We start from the raw sequence: 14,898 nt of genomic DNA, 5'->3' as shown, positions 1-14,898 counted from the left end.
GCCGTCGGCATACATGCCGATTGCGTCTTCTACACTCATGCCGGCGTCGTCGTCGTCGTCGCCTTCGAGCTCCGTCTCCGGCCACCTGGGAGACAGTTTTCCAAAATCGCCAGGTGAGCTGTTGCCGTCGACCAGACTGCTGCGTTCGGTGGGCAAGCTGCTCGTATTGAAGTAGCTCGAGTGTTTCGTCCAGGCCGACTTGAACGACTGCCTTGATTCATCCGGGGTCATGCTGGGCGTGGTCGGGGTGTCACTGCCGCTTTCAGCGATACTTTTGTTGCTGGAAATGCGCGCTCGAAGCCCACGCAATCCTTCGCCGATCGACTTGGTCTTCCGCGGCTTCTTGCGTGGTGATTTGTGCGGCGACGGCGAAGGCGGTAGCAATGGTGAAGAGGGCGGTCGCATGGCGTTCACCATCTCCGGAACGGCTGTCGTAGGAGATTCATAGTACATCTCTCCCTCTGCCTGACCGCGTCTGACGGCGAGACTGCCCAATGGCAGCTTGGACGGCCGTCGCACATCTCTGTCCGCAAACGCATGCTCCGAGCTAGCTGTAACCGCATCGATATGAGGTAGTGGCTGGACCGGTGTAGGACTGAAGCCACGGACTTGATGTTGCGGGTCTGCGAACAGAGGCTGCGGCGCGTGCTTCGAGCGTAGGTGTTGCGCCGTCGCTTCTCTCAACGGTAGATGCGGTCCCGGTAACTCGCTCTGGCGTAGTGGGCTTTCGTTGTGCGGTGTATTGCTCATAGCCTCGTGAATCGCCTCCGCGACCGCCAGCGTCCCCTCGTTGCGCAGACGCTCCCGCTCCATCCATCTCATCGTGACGGTCCCGTGGTTGATGGCACGAGCGCCGTGCGCGTGGATGGGGGTGGTGAGGGGATGGGGATGGTATGCTCGGGCGGCTGCATCCCCATCTTGCTCAATACACGGACGAGCCTAGACCGCAGTAGCAGGGAGACACTATACTTGGCTATGGAAGCCACGGAGTCCACTCCCGCCGTGGCAGCCAGCCCTGTCGCAAACCCTTGGAAGAAGTTCAGTTGGCAGCGCCGTTTCGCCAACCCCGAAGAGAAGCCGCTTTGACAGCTCCCGAGTCTAAAATAGCACAATCGATAGCCGCCGAAGCGAGTTGGCCCCTGCGTTATGCATCCGCCCGCCACGAGGCACACCCCTGTACAGGCACGTGAGACAACCGACAATGATGGTCATGCAAGAACAAGTGAAATATCTACAAGGCGTATGGTTGTTGCCACCGCAGGAGACATGGCTACACTGCTTGTATATGCCCACCCCAGACGCCCGACGCTCATGCAGCACGCTCAGTCTGATGATCCATAAAAGCATCCTCTGAACGCCGAGCCACAAATGTCAGCCTGGCCAAGGCGTGCCCTTCCCTTCCATGCACATGCACACTTGCTCCCCCAATCCAGCTCTCAGCTGAGCCCTGTCCACCGACAATGGGAGGAGTCTCCTCACTTAGCATACTTGCTCACCCACTCCTTCGCATTCTTGTCAAACGCCCTCCGCTCATTCTTATACTCATTCGCGATCCCCGGCTCCACCGCATCCTCGGGTTGCGGCGCCGCCAGCACCGCCCTCACCAGCTTCAGCACCTCGACGATCTTGTTCGGCGGCTTCCACTCGTCCGCCCGCAGCATGCCCAAGCACATGGACCCGCGCTCGTCGTTGGAGACGTTGGGGTGGTAGATTTTGGTTTTGAAGGAGACGTTGGGAGGCTTGAAGGGGTACTCTTTGGGGAGCGCGACGGCGAGCTTGAAGCGGCCGCCGGCGTAGACGGAGTCTGATGGGCCGTCCATGGTCACTTCCCAGTTTAGTAGGTCGTCTTCTTTGGGGAGGGTGATGGTGCAGCCGGGGGGGGAGTTGGCCTGGATGTCGGCGAATTCCTAAGTGGCTGTCAGTATGGATTGCGAATGCAGTATCAAGTGAGGGATCACACCTTCATGATACGCTTGTTGCCAGCCATTGTGTTTGGATGTCGTAAGATATCTCTCTCAATCGGGCAGCTATGGGTTGTAGGCAGTGGCCACTGCTGCTTGAGTAATCCACTGTTGAAGGTGGAGAGGGCTGTTGTACAGAGTGAAGAGGTATATGGAAGATGTAGATCTCCCCGCGATGGTCCAGTGAAGCGAGCCTTACAACACCCACAGTCACTGTTTCGGCCTGAGTCAGCTGCATGAAATGATCACAACGTGCATACCTTAGCGGCGCCAGGCACACACTGTGCCACTCGTGCACCCACCCCCACACTCTTCCCATCCCCCCCAGCCAATGGGAAGGCTACCATCATGTGCTCTCGCGTGTCTAGCACTGCCTTGGGAGATGCAGGGATTCCCGCCGCGTATAAGTACTGGGCGACCTCCCGCCCACGACGCCCTTTTTCCTTTCCGCTCCACCGCTGCGACAAGTCCAAGGCCGCACACTTCACCAGCGGGGAGTGTGTCACCGCCTTCCATGCACCGCGAGTCGATCCCTACACACTCACTCATAAACGCTCATTAACCGACAACACTCATCCACTCCCTCGAGACGGGAAACGGAACTGATCGCTGATTCACAGCCTGCTTCACCATGTTCAAGCGCTCCTTCGCCGCGTCGAAGGACACGACGAGCAAAGTGCGCAAGGTGACGAAGCGCTCGTTCCGTGATGACGCCAAGCAGAGGATGCGCGAAGCGTTGCAGAACGCGACTACTCCCGACACGTCGCCTTCCGTAGGCGGGTGTTCCCCCAAGCTCAACAGCGCCATCGTCACGATCGCTGTGGGCAAGGACCAGCGTCTCTTCGCCGCGCACGAGGACATACTCGCGCGCTCGCCCTGGTTCGCCGAGGCCGTGCGCGAGCAGTTCTTCGCCTCCCCCGGCCAGCGGCGCATCAACCTCCCCGACGAGGAGCCCGAGATCTTCTCCGCCGTCCTCGAGTACCTCTATAAAGGCGACTACGCGCCGCGTCTCCTGCACGACCGCAAGCGCAACACGTGGTCGCTCGAGGACGGCGGGGCGGGCGGAGAAGATCTGCAAATGCGCCCCTCCCTCTCCCCTCACCCTCACCCTCACCCTCACCCCTCCAAACCCGACGGCCCCCGCGCGAACGAGCTCGCGACCATCTACCATCACGGCGTGGGCGACTACATCCTCCGGGACACGGTCGTCTACTGCACCGCGCTGCGCTTCGCCCTGCCCGACCTCCAGCGTCTCGCCCTCCGCAAGCAAGGCCTGCAGTCCGGCATCGACGTCGCCACCATCCTGCGCAGTGCCCGCTTCGCCTACGCGAACACGCCGGCCAGCGACTCGCGCCTGCGCGCCCACTACCTCGCCCTCATCATCCGCTCCCGCAAGACCTTCAAGCGCAGCGGCACGATGCAGATGGAGATGGAGAAGGGCGGCAGTCAGATGTTCTTTGACTTGTTCGTGGCCATGTGCAACCACATCGACGATGTGGTGGAGATTGGGCAAGTCGAGCCTTTCCCTTTACATACACTGCGCTGATCACCACAATATGTCCTCCGCTTTTTGTAGGCTTGTTGGTTCACTCGTGGCCATCGAACGCCAACTAACATCTCATGGTGCATCTAACAGCAACGGCCGCTCGCCCAACATTTAACGCGTGAACGCACACACACCACATTCGAACAAGACCAATGCAGGCTCGGAGCACATGACACGAAACAGATTGGGAACTTACACACACACTCTCTCTCTCTCCAACCAAATTTGCCGGCATTCTCCCCCCTCCAGACACAAGAAACAACTCAGACTGCAAGAAAATACCACGGCTCCGAGCTAGCATGGCTTTCTCACCTCTCCCGGCGCATGGGGTTATCGCTCCGCTTTGTTCAGCAATGCATTTCACTTCCAGACTGAAAGAACCACTGTGCTTGGTTTGGGAAAACTGCGTAAAACGACAAGTGGTTGGAAGCACAGGGGAATGTGGAGTTCCAGTTTCTTTTCTTCGTCGCGACGAGAACTAAGAATGAACACCTCTCATTTCTGCCGTTCTCCGCTCTAAATCGCTCCAACTTCCGCCCACCATCTCCGACAGCTCCGGCGGGAAGATTGTTGTGGCGGGGTCGCGAGCGATTACCTTCATCAGCTAATGCGACTGCCTTCGCAGGAATTTCATTGGAATTTTGACAAACCGCGTCACAGACTGGCACCACAGACTGGCTATACCGCTCACTTGCTCGTGAGCGAAGGCGGACCGTGCGACGACTTCCACTGGTTGGAGGGAGACAGCGCGGTCATGCGAGTAAATTTGGCACGACGCGCTGGTGGAAGGAGGACCTTGCGGGGTTGGACCAGTGGATGTGAGTAGAGTAGGTAATGGAAACAAACAAGACCGTCGGCCAAGTAATTGTGTGCAAATTGTGTCGTTTCAGCTACCAGTGAAGCAGACATATGTGGCTCCGTCTGGCACCCGGGTTACAGCTCACCGTAGAATGCCAGTGACGATCAGCCAGATACAAACACTCGTCCCCCAACCAACCAACCTCCCTCACAAACCCCCACCCATCCAGTTCCCCCAACCCCCATCTCCCCATCCACAAAAAGACAACACCTATTCGCCCAACGCCCTAACAACACTAAACAGGATACCCACTAAACCCGACCCTCAACTCCCCCCTCAACGCACTGCCGGCCTCAGTCCCCCACGACCTCTTCCACCGCGTCTCCTCCCCCCGCGCTTGCTCAAACGCCGCTCGACACTCCGCGGGGAGTTCTTCCACAAGTTCCGCGGGGATGGTGGTGAGGCCGTTGGAGCCGGATGTCGGGTCGAGGGTGGCTGAGTCCGGGCCCGGGTAGCCGGAGGAGGAGGGGAGGGCAGGGTGGGAGAGGTGCGTGTCGGTTATGACGAAATTGCGGGAGATGATTGGTGGGACGGGGGGGAAGATGGACGGGTTGGGTTCTGCGGCTTCGTGGTCCTCGTGTGGGCCGCCGTTGTTTGTCGTGCCGTTGGGGAGGGACTCTGCACCGCCGTTCGTAATTGAGGCGATAGGGGGCGGGATCTGTTCCCAGCGCGCATGCGTCGGTTGCATGATTTTGGGGTAGAACATCATGTTCGTGTGGGAGTCGTAGACGCCATCGAGGGTCGCACGGCGCATGGCTGTTAGTCTCGCGTTGAAGCGGCTGGAACCCACAACATCAGTAAGAAACTTCTTCACGTTGACAGGAAATGAGATGGGATGTTCATACCTCGCCTCCCGCGCATGCACAAACTGCCAGTTCTCCACCGTCACCGTCCCCCGCTTCTTCCCCTGCCCCGGCGCGCCAGCTTTGTGACTCCGCTCCGCGCCCTGCCCGACATTCCTATACACCTCGCTGGCGCCGAACCAAGCCACGTAGCGGTTGCGGTTATACTTGCCCTTGTCATCCGGGATATGGTCTTCCGGGTCGGCGAGCTCGCCTTCTACTTCCCCTTGCTCCCGCGCTTCTGCTACTTTGTAGTCGTCCACCACTCTCCTCCCGCCTACGATGATGCGGGCGCCGAACTCGCGGAAGACGGATCGCGCGGTGACGACGCCGATGTTGCGACCTTTGTAGGAAGAGGGCAGGATGTCGCGGTCGATGAGGTCGAGTTTTTGCGGTTCCGTGAGTAATACTTTGTAGAGCTTCGGGTGCTTGGCGAAGAAGAGATAACTATCCCTGAACCCACAACAGCGTGCGGGCTCGGTGGAGAGCATGTAGAGTTTGTCGCTTTTGCCGGTGATCTTGAAGGTGCGCACGCGGTACTCGCGGTTGCCGAGGAGGTTGCCGTTGGCGTCGACTTTGGCGTTGCCCTCGGCATCGTCGTCGACCTGCACTTCGTCGTCGACCACTGGCAGTTCGTGGCCGTCCTTGTCCACTACGGTTCGGGAGGGTTCAGGAGCGTGGCCGCCTCGTCGTCGGCCTCGGAAGCCACCGCGGCTGCCACGAGCGCGTGTGGAGCCTTCGAGACGCGCACCTCGGCGGCGGCGAAAGGGAGTGCCGGATTCGGAGGCTTCGTTGTCGTCTGCTTCGTGGGGCTGGGGTGTGGCGTAGTCGAGCCGTTCGGAGCGGGTACTTCTGCGTGCGCCGCCTCTGCCGCGTCCTCGTCCTCGCCTTCGTGATGGTAATTGGGTGATGGTTGGGGCGTCGTCCTCTTCCTCGTCTTCTTCCTCGTCATCTTGGGCCGGAGTCGGAGCGTCCTCTACATCCTCGCCTTCGCCGTCCTCATCGTATTGTATCACCTCGCCGGCATCCTCCGCATCGTCGACATCCTCCATCTCGTCATCCTCGTCATGGGGAAGCCGATGACGTGGTAGTGTTGGAGCGGCGTCTGACTTCCTGTTTCGGCGTCCGCCATACTGCGACTGTTAGCATGCTGCCTTTCTTGGCGTCGTTCTGAAAGTGGAAGGCGCGCACTTTGTTACCCTTCTGAAATGGCTGCAAGAGATGTCAGTGAAATGTACTGGCAGTGTTGATGTGTGTCTGGAGCTCACCATCGTTGCCGACGCGGGGCAGATCCGACGTTCGCAATGGACTACGCGCTCTCGCTGGCGTCGCGACTTGCCCTTTGGCAACCAGCTTGCGCCGGCTGTTGCCGCATCTCGGCCTGAGGCAAGACTGTACGTCACGTGCTGATTTGTCGAGTGCTTACAAGTCGATGGAATCGCTACGAATTGTCGTTGCCTCTGTAAGGTACGTTGACTACATCAATACTACTCCCATCGATGTATGTTGTGCTGACATAGAAGATCCTTCCCAGACTATAGCACGGATCAGATTGCCACGCACTGCGCGATGGCAGAGCAACCGCAACTACAACTACAGTGGTCCGCGCAGCTCTCGGTCGCTGCTGCGAGGACTTCCCTACCCGGCGACAAGATTCTATTGCCTCCATCAGCACTCGAAGCATTGTTGTCTGCATCATCCAACCGAGCCGCCGAAAATGCTCGCCGTGATCTACCAGCATACGATCCATACAACTCCGCCACTTACTCAGCTTACCGCCAGGCCGAGTCGCAGTATCAAGACCAGAAGCAACAACTTCCCTACCCGTTGACCTTTCGACTCGTCAACCCGGAGAGCGGCAGAGTAGTGTACGCGGGGATCAGGGAGTTCTCGGCGGAGGAAGGCGAGGTGGTGCTGAGTCCGTTCTTGCGTGAGACCTTAGGGTTGAGCGAGCAGCAGCATGAGAGCAAGGAGGCTTCGATGACCGTAGATGGCGAAGAGGGCGTCAACGGGGTACATCGGCCGACGATAACTGTGCATGCCAGACAGTTGGACAAGGGCACATTCGTCAAGCTACGACCACTAGAGGCAGGCTATGATCCCGAAGACTGGAAAGCATTGCTGGAGCAGTACCTGCGACAAAACTACACGACGTTGACGAATGGCGCGGTTCTGATTGTACCCGGTGGCAGAGGCATGGGTGGCAAGAAGGAGGAGTTCCGCTTTCTGGTCGATGGGTTTAAACCTGATGTGGATGGCGTGTGTATTGTCGACACGGACCTGGAAGTCGACATTGAAGCCCTTAACGAGGAGCAAGCGCGCGAAACGCTGAAACGCATCGCGGCGAAAATGACTAAGCTGCCAGGCTCAAATCACGGCAGTTCGGTGGGTGGTGAGATGGATCTCTTCAAGCCGCAGGAAGGCCGAGTATTGCCTGGAGAGTACGTGGACTACCGCTTGTCGTCATGGGGCAGAGGACAGCCATTAGAGATCGAGCTTGCAGGCGAAGATGATGGGGAGGTTGACCTGCTCGTGAGTCCATTCTCGGCTACGCAGCGCGCTAAGCCTCGAGTGGACGAGCATGTATTCGCCGAGTTTGAAGGCAGGCCGACCAAGCGCATACGGCTCGAGCCGAGCAATGTTGAGCTGGAGAATGCTGAGGCGCTTTACGTGTCCGTCCACGCCTTTAGCGCTTCTGAATTACAAACGAACGGTACTGCCAACGGCGAGACGCCATCGTCAGGACCCGTGCACTTCACACTCACGGCGCGGCATCAAGACGCGGCTGCAAAAGTCTCTGACACGCAAGGCGTAGAAATAGATGCGCCACCCAACGAAGGCGACGTCCGCTGCAAAAACTGCGGCCAATTCGTACCTCAACGAACACTAATGTTACACGAAAACTTCTGTCTGCGCAACAACATCCTCTGCCCGCAAGGCTGCGGCCAAGTCTTCCAAAAGCGCTCCCCGGCATTCGAGGCACACTGGCATTGTCCCCACGACACCGCCTACGGCAACACCACCCTCTCCCACCAAAAACACGACACCCTCTTCCATCCCACTGAGGTTCTCCACTGCTCCGACTGCGGCACGCGCGAAACCTTTCCATCCCTCCCAGCCTTGTCGCACCACCGCACAACGACCTGTCCAGCGAAAGTAATCCTCTGCCGTTTCTGCCACCTCGAGGTGCCGCAGGAAGGCGATCCGGATGTGCCGAACGCGGAAGCACTGCTCTCGGGTCTGACGCCGCATGAACTGGCGGATGGGGCGAGGACGACTGAATGCCATCTCTGTAACAAGATCGTCCGACTAAGGGATATGGAGACGCACCTAAAAAACCATGACCTAGATCGCTTCGAACGTCCTGCGCCGCACGCTTGTCGGAACGCGAACTGCGGACGCACGCTAGATGTGTGTTCGCACTCCGGCGACACTCGTGCGGGGACGCGCATGGGACAGGGTCCAGGAAATGATATCGGACTGTGTAGTGTCTGCTTCGGACCGTTGTACGTGAGTATGTATGACCCCGAGGGTAAAGCTCTACGTCGACGCATCGAGCGACGCTACTTACAACAGCTAGTCTCCGGCTGCGGCAAAGCGTGGTGTCGGAACGAATACTGCAAAACGGGACGGCAGCATTTGGGTGTCAGTGGCGGTGGCACTGCTGTGAGCACGAAAGAGGCGCTGCCGATGATCAAGCCGTTTTTGGATGCGTTGGCCAAGGGGGTGAAGGAGACCTCGCTGCATTTTTGCGTGGATGAGAAGAGCCAGCGGCAGCGAATGCTGGCGGAGATGCTTGCTGCTGAGGACGGTGGAGTGGGTGGGAAAGGTGGGTATGGGCTTGAGTGGTGTGTGGGTGCGCTTGAGGCTGAGGGTGGAGATGTGGATGCGGCGAGGCTGTGGTTGCGGAATTGGGCGCCGGCCAAAGGGGAGGGGAGGAGGTGATGTCGATTCAGCCGTTGTTTCTGTGGTGCAGTATTTCAGCGTGTATGAATGATATCTTTATTAGACCTATGCTCTGGCAGGATCCACTCCGCCTGCAAATATCGGTTGCATCGTTCCCGACTAATAAATTCTCTGTGGGTTTGTTGCGTCCTGGGAAAAGCAGGAAAAGCAGAAAAGGGTAACTGTGATCTGCTCAGGTCATCCCAAAGCCGAGCAAGTGGCCGCATGGATGCATTTGATGCAAACCCAATCAATAAGGATATTGCTGGAACCTCTGCCCGTGGGAGTGAGAATAATGCACTCCCAGGCGTACGTGAAATCCTTGTCGTTGGAATTGACGGCAATGAACCAAAACGAAGACTGGCAAAGATTGTGGGTTCGAGTCCCATCGGTGTGAATCTGCGCAAAAGTGATTCTTCGACACCGATGGGACTCGAACCCACAATCTTTGCCATACTCCTGTGTTGGTAGACCGGAAAGCAACGCCTTACCATTAGGCCACGGTGCCTTCCTTTTACGGACGGCAGAAGTCCTCATCTTCGGATGAGGGTGGGCTATGCGTAGATCATGTCACGATTATATCTATGTGTATATATCGCAAGGATTTACCGACCGGAGAACAACCGATTTTTGGCCAGTCGATCTGTTGGATCGCGAAAAGTGCAGGTTACAGTGAAAGTAAGAGGCTTCGCGCGAGTGTAAGGCAACTTCGGCGAGTAGTTCCACACGCGCCCATCGACGCCTCTTACCACAATCCCCATTGTAGAACACTCATTGTAGGTACCTTCGAATGTACCAGTCGGATCATCTGCAGCATTGAGGCCCACCATTATCCCTCCGCAGCCAGCCTCAACCCGGCATGCGTGGAGTTGAGCCCAACACATGGCGCAATACGATGTACAAAGGTACGAGAGGGAACCGTCTTAGACGTGGATGGTGACAAGGGACTGGAGCAAGTGTGCCTCTTGCTCACTGGCGGAATTGGTGGAACGCGTTAAGTAAACATTCATTGCTATATATGTTACGGCACCCGGTTCTCCAACATGGGCTAACAACGCTTTGGTTCAGCCGAGACATTACAGTATTCACAACGGTGCGGCGTTGTCCAGTCGTGCGCGAAGCCGTTCACCGCAACGTTGTCTGGCAGTGGGCGGATGTTGTTTGTTTTGCGCCCTGTAAACACTTTGATTTGTAGCGTTGGCATCGCAGACGGAGTGGCGTTGAGCAGGAAAGATCTTGACAGCCATGCAAAATTCGCAGGCGACAAAACGATGCAAAAGCCGGGACGGGTGTAAGGCTCGGAAGTGGTCGCAGGCGAAACTCCGCTTGGTGACGAGCGTGACAGCGCGGAGCGAGGTTGGAACGCTAGAAGGCACCCGATCCGGCAGGGCTCCGCTTCCACGGCTCAGTCTCTGACGAAAGAAACATGCGAAGTCTGCAGCCCAGCGCTGACTCTTTGCCTGACCAACCTCTCTACAATCCTTCCCTTCCTTTACCCTCTCACCCTCCCGTCGTCACGGGGTTGAAACAGTTGCACGCCCTTGCGCCGACGGAGAGTGCAGGTCGTGCCTCCGAGATTCGCCTCCCTTTCACACTTTAATCTCGGCCTCCGTGTGGCCAGTGCCAGTCCCGGCTGACGCCGGCCGGTTGAGCGAGAGGAGGGTGCGCAACGGCCATCACGAGGAGTCCGTCAGCCAAGCAGCCAGTCACCCGTCACTGATCACTCCACTGTGGCCACGTTCATCGAAAGAGAGAACGAGACCCAGCCGGAGTGAATTTGCAATCACAGCGGCAGTAACGACGCTGTTGCTGCGTTGCCGTCCTTCCTGACTGCATCCGCGCGGCCGCCGAACCTGCGCCTCGGATTCTGAAAGCAAAGCCACACAAACCACAGCACGCACCCGCGACATTCCAGCAACCTCGCCTCTCTCGCTTTTGCGTGGAACGGTGTCGCAAGGCAGCGAAATTGTCGCGGATCCGCATCCGAGACGTTCTTCACTTCCGTCACCGCCGCATCCGCTGAAGTGGACTGGCAACCTGTGCGCTTCTTCACAACATACACATCTATTGCGACCGTCATCACATCTACGTACCGGACCTATTAACTTAGACGTCCAGCTGTACGCGTTTGCCTAGATTGCCATTCCTGCCTATTCTGGCGATTGAACCGCACCTGAAACGCAACAACCTCACTTCACATCGAACCTCACTTCACCTGATCTAAGAGCATCCGCATCTTTGTCGAACTGCAAAGATCTTGCGCAAGCAAGCACACAGCATCTGCATACTGCATTGCACTGCACCTAAACAACACGCACTGCTTTCGCATGTCCGGACAACAGTAAGCCTTTGCGCTCTTTGTCCAGCGCTCGCAAGAGCAGGAAACGGTGAGCTGACGCCGCAATCACTCGCGTATGACGGGCAGTCACTGATCCTAGATCTTCAGGTCGTGCCTGCACGCCGTTTCGCTTCACCGCATCTCCTGCGAGCATGCCAGCTTTCTACTCAGCAGGCCCCTTGGCCAACCAACTGCCCATCACACCGCCAGACTCCGGGTCCGGTTACGGCTACAGCAACATGCATTACGCTCAGGATCCATATGCGCAGCAGCAGCATCAAGCTCTGACTCAATCACGGCACGATGCCGCTTATGATTACCAGCAAGCTTATGTGCAGCCATCAGTGAGCGCGGCACCGTCGGCGTACTCATACCAGCAAAGCAACTACCAAGCAGCCAACAGCCTACCACCTATCCAGAGCTACTACGAGCCCATCGGCGCGCCGATCTTACCGCCACTGAGGATTAGTGATCGCATGCCGTATGCTGATGACTACCAGCGTCGCTACCAACAAGAAGCTCAGAATGCGGCAGTCGCACGCGAACAGCAGCAAAGACAAGCAGCCAAGGAGGAGAAGGCGACGGGTGGCGTGTCTGCCAAGCTTGACTACGACATGGAACGCATGACGGATTTTGTCACGGACGCTACCATGACAATGTATGCTCTCCACGTGTCCCCCCATGTCTGCGTCGCAGATGTTGACGTGACCCGAAGCTTCCATCACCGGATGCAAAGCCCGCCGTCCTTCCGCAAGTGGGTGCTTCAAGTGCTGTCGGCGACACGGCTACCCTCAGCGACGATCATGCTCAGTTTGCACTATCTGAACGATCGCGTGGCGCATTTCCCGGAGACGGTGTCGACGAGTGAGAATCAGATCTACCGGCTACTGACCGTTGCTTTAATCCTTGGCAGCAAATTCCTGGACGACAATACCTTCATCAACCGCTCATGGTCCGACGTCACCGCCATCAACGTGCAGGAGCTGAACAAGCTTGAGGTTAAGTGGCTCGAGCTTATCAACTGGCAGCTACACGTGGATGCCGATTCGCCTTCCGGCGTGCAAGTCTGGCTTCACGCCTGGCAGAAGTACCAAGTCACTACAGAGACTGTGCAGCAGCAGCAGCAGCAGCAACAGACACGTCTACCCTCACTCGACACCAGTGTCAACCGTCACTCCGCTCACCGTGAGCGATATTCGCCTTACCCAACACCGTACACTTCTGCTACCAGCCGCAGCACCTACGAAGCGCCCGTCTCGGCGAGGTCGTCACAATACGCCGGCATGACATACGCCACCGAGCCGTGGGTGCCCGCCGAACCGCAAGCGTTCGATGACTTCTACAAGCGTCAGCATCGCTACCCGACGCTCACGGAGATTGACGATGTCAATCGGAGAGTTTCGGAGGAGCGTGCTCGTCAGCAGCAGTCATATTACGGCTACCCGCAAAGCGCTCATCAGTCATACTACCAGGCGCCTGCCTACGGCTCAGCTTGGGACCAGACAGCGTGGAAGACGGCGCATCGCTACGACTGCAGCTGCCAGCAGTGTGCTTATGCTGGCTACTATCGCTCTCATCCTGGTTCGGCTTACCCTGCGCAGACGGTGATGGGATGAGATCTCATCTCATTTACGAGCTGCTATCTGAGTGTTCGATAAGGGCGGCCACGTTGGCTGCAGCGCCTGTTCCTTCGACAGATCAAGTTGCGTCACCTGCAACAAAAGTCGCCACCTGCGGATCACCTTGGCGCGCATACAGCATCTTCGACATGCATATATTCACCTTCAATACACCCGAAAGCGCTTGCTTCTTTCGACACAGGCTGGTTGGTTGGGCGTTCATGCCATACACACCAAGACGGCGCACTCGTCTCGCGACGGCGCCATATCTGAGCCAATAGCCTCAGGAGATGTTTCGACCTATACATCAACGCCTCACATTGCCTCCTTCAACACACTGATCGTTACGGGGATGGGCTCCGACCTATCGGCATCAGATTGCTTCTTACTTATTGCTTGCTTGCTTGCTTTCTATTAGCATGGCGTTGCGGAAAAAAAGATTGATTGTTTGCACGACAACGGGAAAGTTTCAGACATCGCTACTTCACGGCGCGGCGCGGGCGGACAATCGGTGCCAAATCTACTTAAAAGGAGTTCGTTCTTACGATTGCTTGCTTGCTTGCTGTTCACGCGCAGAGGTTATTGGGAAGATCATCATGGTGGCGCATCAAGAGCATTGCTAGAGTTTACTTTGCACGTCTGCTGCTTTAGTGGGGCCAGTATATGATGACCTGCGCTCGCCTCCTACGGTGGGTGGCGGAGAGTCGAGTTGATCTGTTCGGAGTGCCGGCCCAATGACGGTAGGTCTGCCGGTTGATGAGAGCACACACATACACACGTAGCGAGGGTTTTTAATGGCATGAATGGTCGGCTTTCGGGCTGGCTTATAGATTCCCACACCTCCTTCTTATGCGATCGCTCAATCGATTCTCATCAACGGATCACAGTAGATGTACACTGGCTGCAGTCTCACATGCTCAGCTACATGTCGTCGTTGCCGATTCGATAACGCCAGCGATTTTGCTTGCCTTAGGCATCAACTTCACCCGCCAGCCGACCTCGACCCGAAGCTTGACTTCGTGAAGACCCCTCGCCGTCTCGCACTCCCACAGCAAGCCATTGACCCGCACATTGCAACCATGGCAGCCGAGGAGAGAGCACCAGAGGTCAGGAACGTGAGGGAAGAGTATCCCGAGCTCGCCATCACCAAGGGTCGCAAATATGTGCCCCCCCGCCAGCTAGACACCGACTACCCAGTATGCCCTTCACCCGCCCTCCAAACCGTTAGCTAGTACTAACAACCACACTCTTCGCCCAGCTGATTGACTGCGACCCCCACATCTCCCGCGTCCTCCGCTACGGCCGCCCCTCCGACTACGCCTGGGCCCTCGGCGTCTCCCTCTTCCCCCCAACCGCCATCCGCCTCCTGGAAATCGTCCACCCCTCCGAAGCCTCCGCCAAATCCCGCGCCTCGGTGCTGCGCCTCAACATCGCCCTCGGCCTCGCCGCGGGCTTCATAATGTACTACTCCCGCTCCATCAACCGGTTCTACGGCTTCACCGAGAACCGGCGGGAAATCGACATGGATATGCGGGAGATGACGGATCGGGTGAAGAAGGGACAGCCGTTGTATGGGACGAGCACGTTGACGGAGTATATGCAGGGGGTTGCGAGTCGGCAGAGTAGGTACGCGGGGGTGTGGATTGGCGTGATGCCGTGGTTCAATTTCGTCAACCATCCGCATCATGGGGTGGATACGGCGAAGTATTATCGGAATGCTGAGAGGGAGTTGGAGGCGGAGAGGGTGGGGTCGTCGTGAGGGAGGGGTTTTGTGAGGTGGAAGAAGCA

The 14,898-nt window shown here is 57.5% G+C and overlaps 7 protein-coding genes and 1 non-coding gene across 8 annotated transcripts; 5 read left to right on the top strand and 3 right to left on the bottom strand.

Moving 5' to 3' along the window:
- Positions 1-1,206: 1,206 nt before the first annotated feature.
- Positions 1,207-2,185, bottom strand: BAUCODRAFT_37874 (uncharacterized protein). The gene is made up of 2 exons (XM_007681653.1): positions 1,961-2,185; positions 1,207-1,907 (listed from the first exon to the last, which is right to left on the bottom strand). Exons 1-2 carry the CDS (start codon positions 1,985-1,987, stop codon positions 1,476-1,478), a joined length of 459 nt encoding a protein of 152 aa, XP_007679843.1. The 5' UTR covers positions 1,988-2,185; the 3' UTR covers positions 1,207-1,475.
- A 274-nt stretch (positions 2,186-2,459) lies between these two features.
- On the top strand, positions 2,460-3,699 carry BAUCODRAFT_37873 (uncharacterized protein). The gene has a single exon (XM_007681652.1). The coding sequence runs from the start codon at positions 2,593-2,595 to the stop codon at positions 3,505-3,507; it is 915 nt and encodes a 304-aa protein (XP_007679842.1). The 5' UTR covers positions 2,460-2,592; the 3' UTR covers positions 3,508-3,699.
- Positions 3,700-4,536: 837 nt separating this feature from the next.
- Positions 4,537-6,341, bottom strand: BAUCODRAFT_37871 (uncharacterized protein). Its single transcript, XM_007681651.1, has 2 exons — positions 5,212-6,341; positions 4,537-5,145 (listed from the first exon to the last, which is right to left on the bottom strand). Exons 1-2 carry the CDS (start codon positions 6,258-6,260, stop codon positions 4,602-4,604), a joined length of 1,593 nt encoding a protein of 530 aa, XP_007679841.1. The 5' UTR covers positions 6,261-6,341; the 3' UTR covers positions 4,537-4,601.
- Positions 6,342-6,684: 343 nt separating this feature from the next.
- Positions 6,685-9,288, top strand: BAUCODRAFT_37870 (uncharacterized protein). The gene has a single exon (XM_007681650.1). The coding sequence runs from the start codon at positions 6,778-6,780 to the stop codon at positions 9,151-9,153; it is 2,376 nt and encodes a 791-aa protein (XP_007679840.1). The 5' UTR covers positions 6,685-6,777; the 3' UTR covers positions 9,154-9,288.
- A 283-nt stretch (positions 9,289-9,571) lies between these two features.
- Positions 9,572-9,661, bottom strand: BAUCODRAFT_t32. Its single transcript has one exon. It is a non-coding gene; the product is annotated as a tRNA-Arg (tRNA).
- Positions 9,662-10,579: 918 nt separating this feature from the next.
- Positions 10,580-10,753, top strand: BAUCODRAFT_125900 (uncharacterized protein; the record flags this gene model as incomplete). Its single annotated transcript, XM_007682025.1, has 1 exon — positions 10,580-10,753. The coding sequence occupies one exon, from the start codon at positions 10,580-10,582 to the stop codon at positions 10,751-10,753; it is 174 nt and encodes a 57-aa protein (XP_007680215.1).
- Positions 10,754-11,643: 890 nt separating this feature from the next.
- On the top strand, positions 11,644-13,107 carry BAUCODRAFT_151336 (uncharacterized protein; the record flags this gene model as incomplete). Its single annotated transcript, XM_007682024.1, has 1 exon — positions 11,644-13,107. One exon carries the CDS (start codon positions 11,644-11,646, stop codon positions 13,105-13,107), a length of 1,464 nt encoding a protein of 487 aa, XP_007680214.1.
- A 1,082-nt stretch (positions 13,108-14,189) lies between these two features.
- Positions 14,190-14,869, top strand: BAUCODRAFT_151335 (uncharacterized protein; the record flags this gene model as incomplete). The annotated part of the gene is made up of 2 exons (XM_007682023.1): positions 14,190-14,306; positions 14,369-14,869. The coding sequence occupies 2 exons, from the start codon at positions 14,190-14,192 to the stop codon at positions 14,867-14,869; spliced, it is 618 nt and encodes a 205-aa protein (XP_007680213.1).
- Between the last annotated feature and the right edge of the window lie 29 nt (positions 14,870-14,898).

Source organism: Baudoinia panamericana (assembly GCF_000338955.1).
Source record: "Baudoinia panamericana UAMH 10762 unplaced genomic scaffold BAUCOscaffold_12, whole genome shotgun sequence".
NCBI classification, from domain to species: Eukaryota; Fungi; Ascomycota; class Dothideomycetes; order Mycosphaerellales; family Teratosphaeriaceae; genus Baudoinia; species Baudoinia panamericana.
Note: the sequence above shows the minus strand (reverse complement) of the source record. Positions and strands in the feature narration are given on the sequence as shown.

Coding starts and splice junctions, on each gene's coding strand:
- BAUCODRAFT_37874 (XM_007681653.1), bottom strand. CDS start 1,987: ATGGCTGGCAACAAGCGTATCATGAAG. Junction 1,908..1,960: donor GCAACAAGCGTATCATGAAG/GTGTGATCCCTC, acceptor ACAGCCACTTAG/GAATTCGCCGACATCCAGGC.
- BAUCODRAFT_37873 (XM_007681652.1), top strand. CDS start 2,593: ATGTTCAAGCGCTCCTTCGCCGCGTCGAAGGACACGACGAGCAAAGTG.
- BAUCODRAFT_37871 (XM_007681651.1), bottom strand. CDS start 6,260: ATGGAGGATGTCGACGATGCGGAGGATGCCGGCGAGGTGATACAATAC. Junction 5,146..5,211: donor GTGCATGCGCGGGAGGCGAG/GTATGAACATCC, acceptor TGTGGGTTCCAG/CCGCTTCAACGCGAGACTAA.
- BAUCODRAFT_37870 (XM_007681650.1), top strand. CDS start 6,778: ATGGCAGAGCAACCGCAACTACAACTACAGTGGTCCGCGCAGCTCTCG.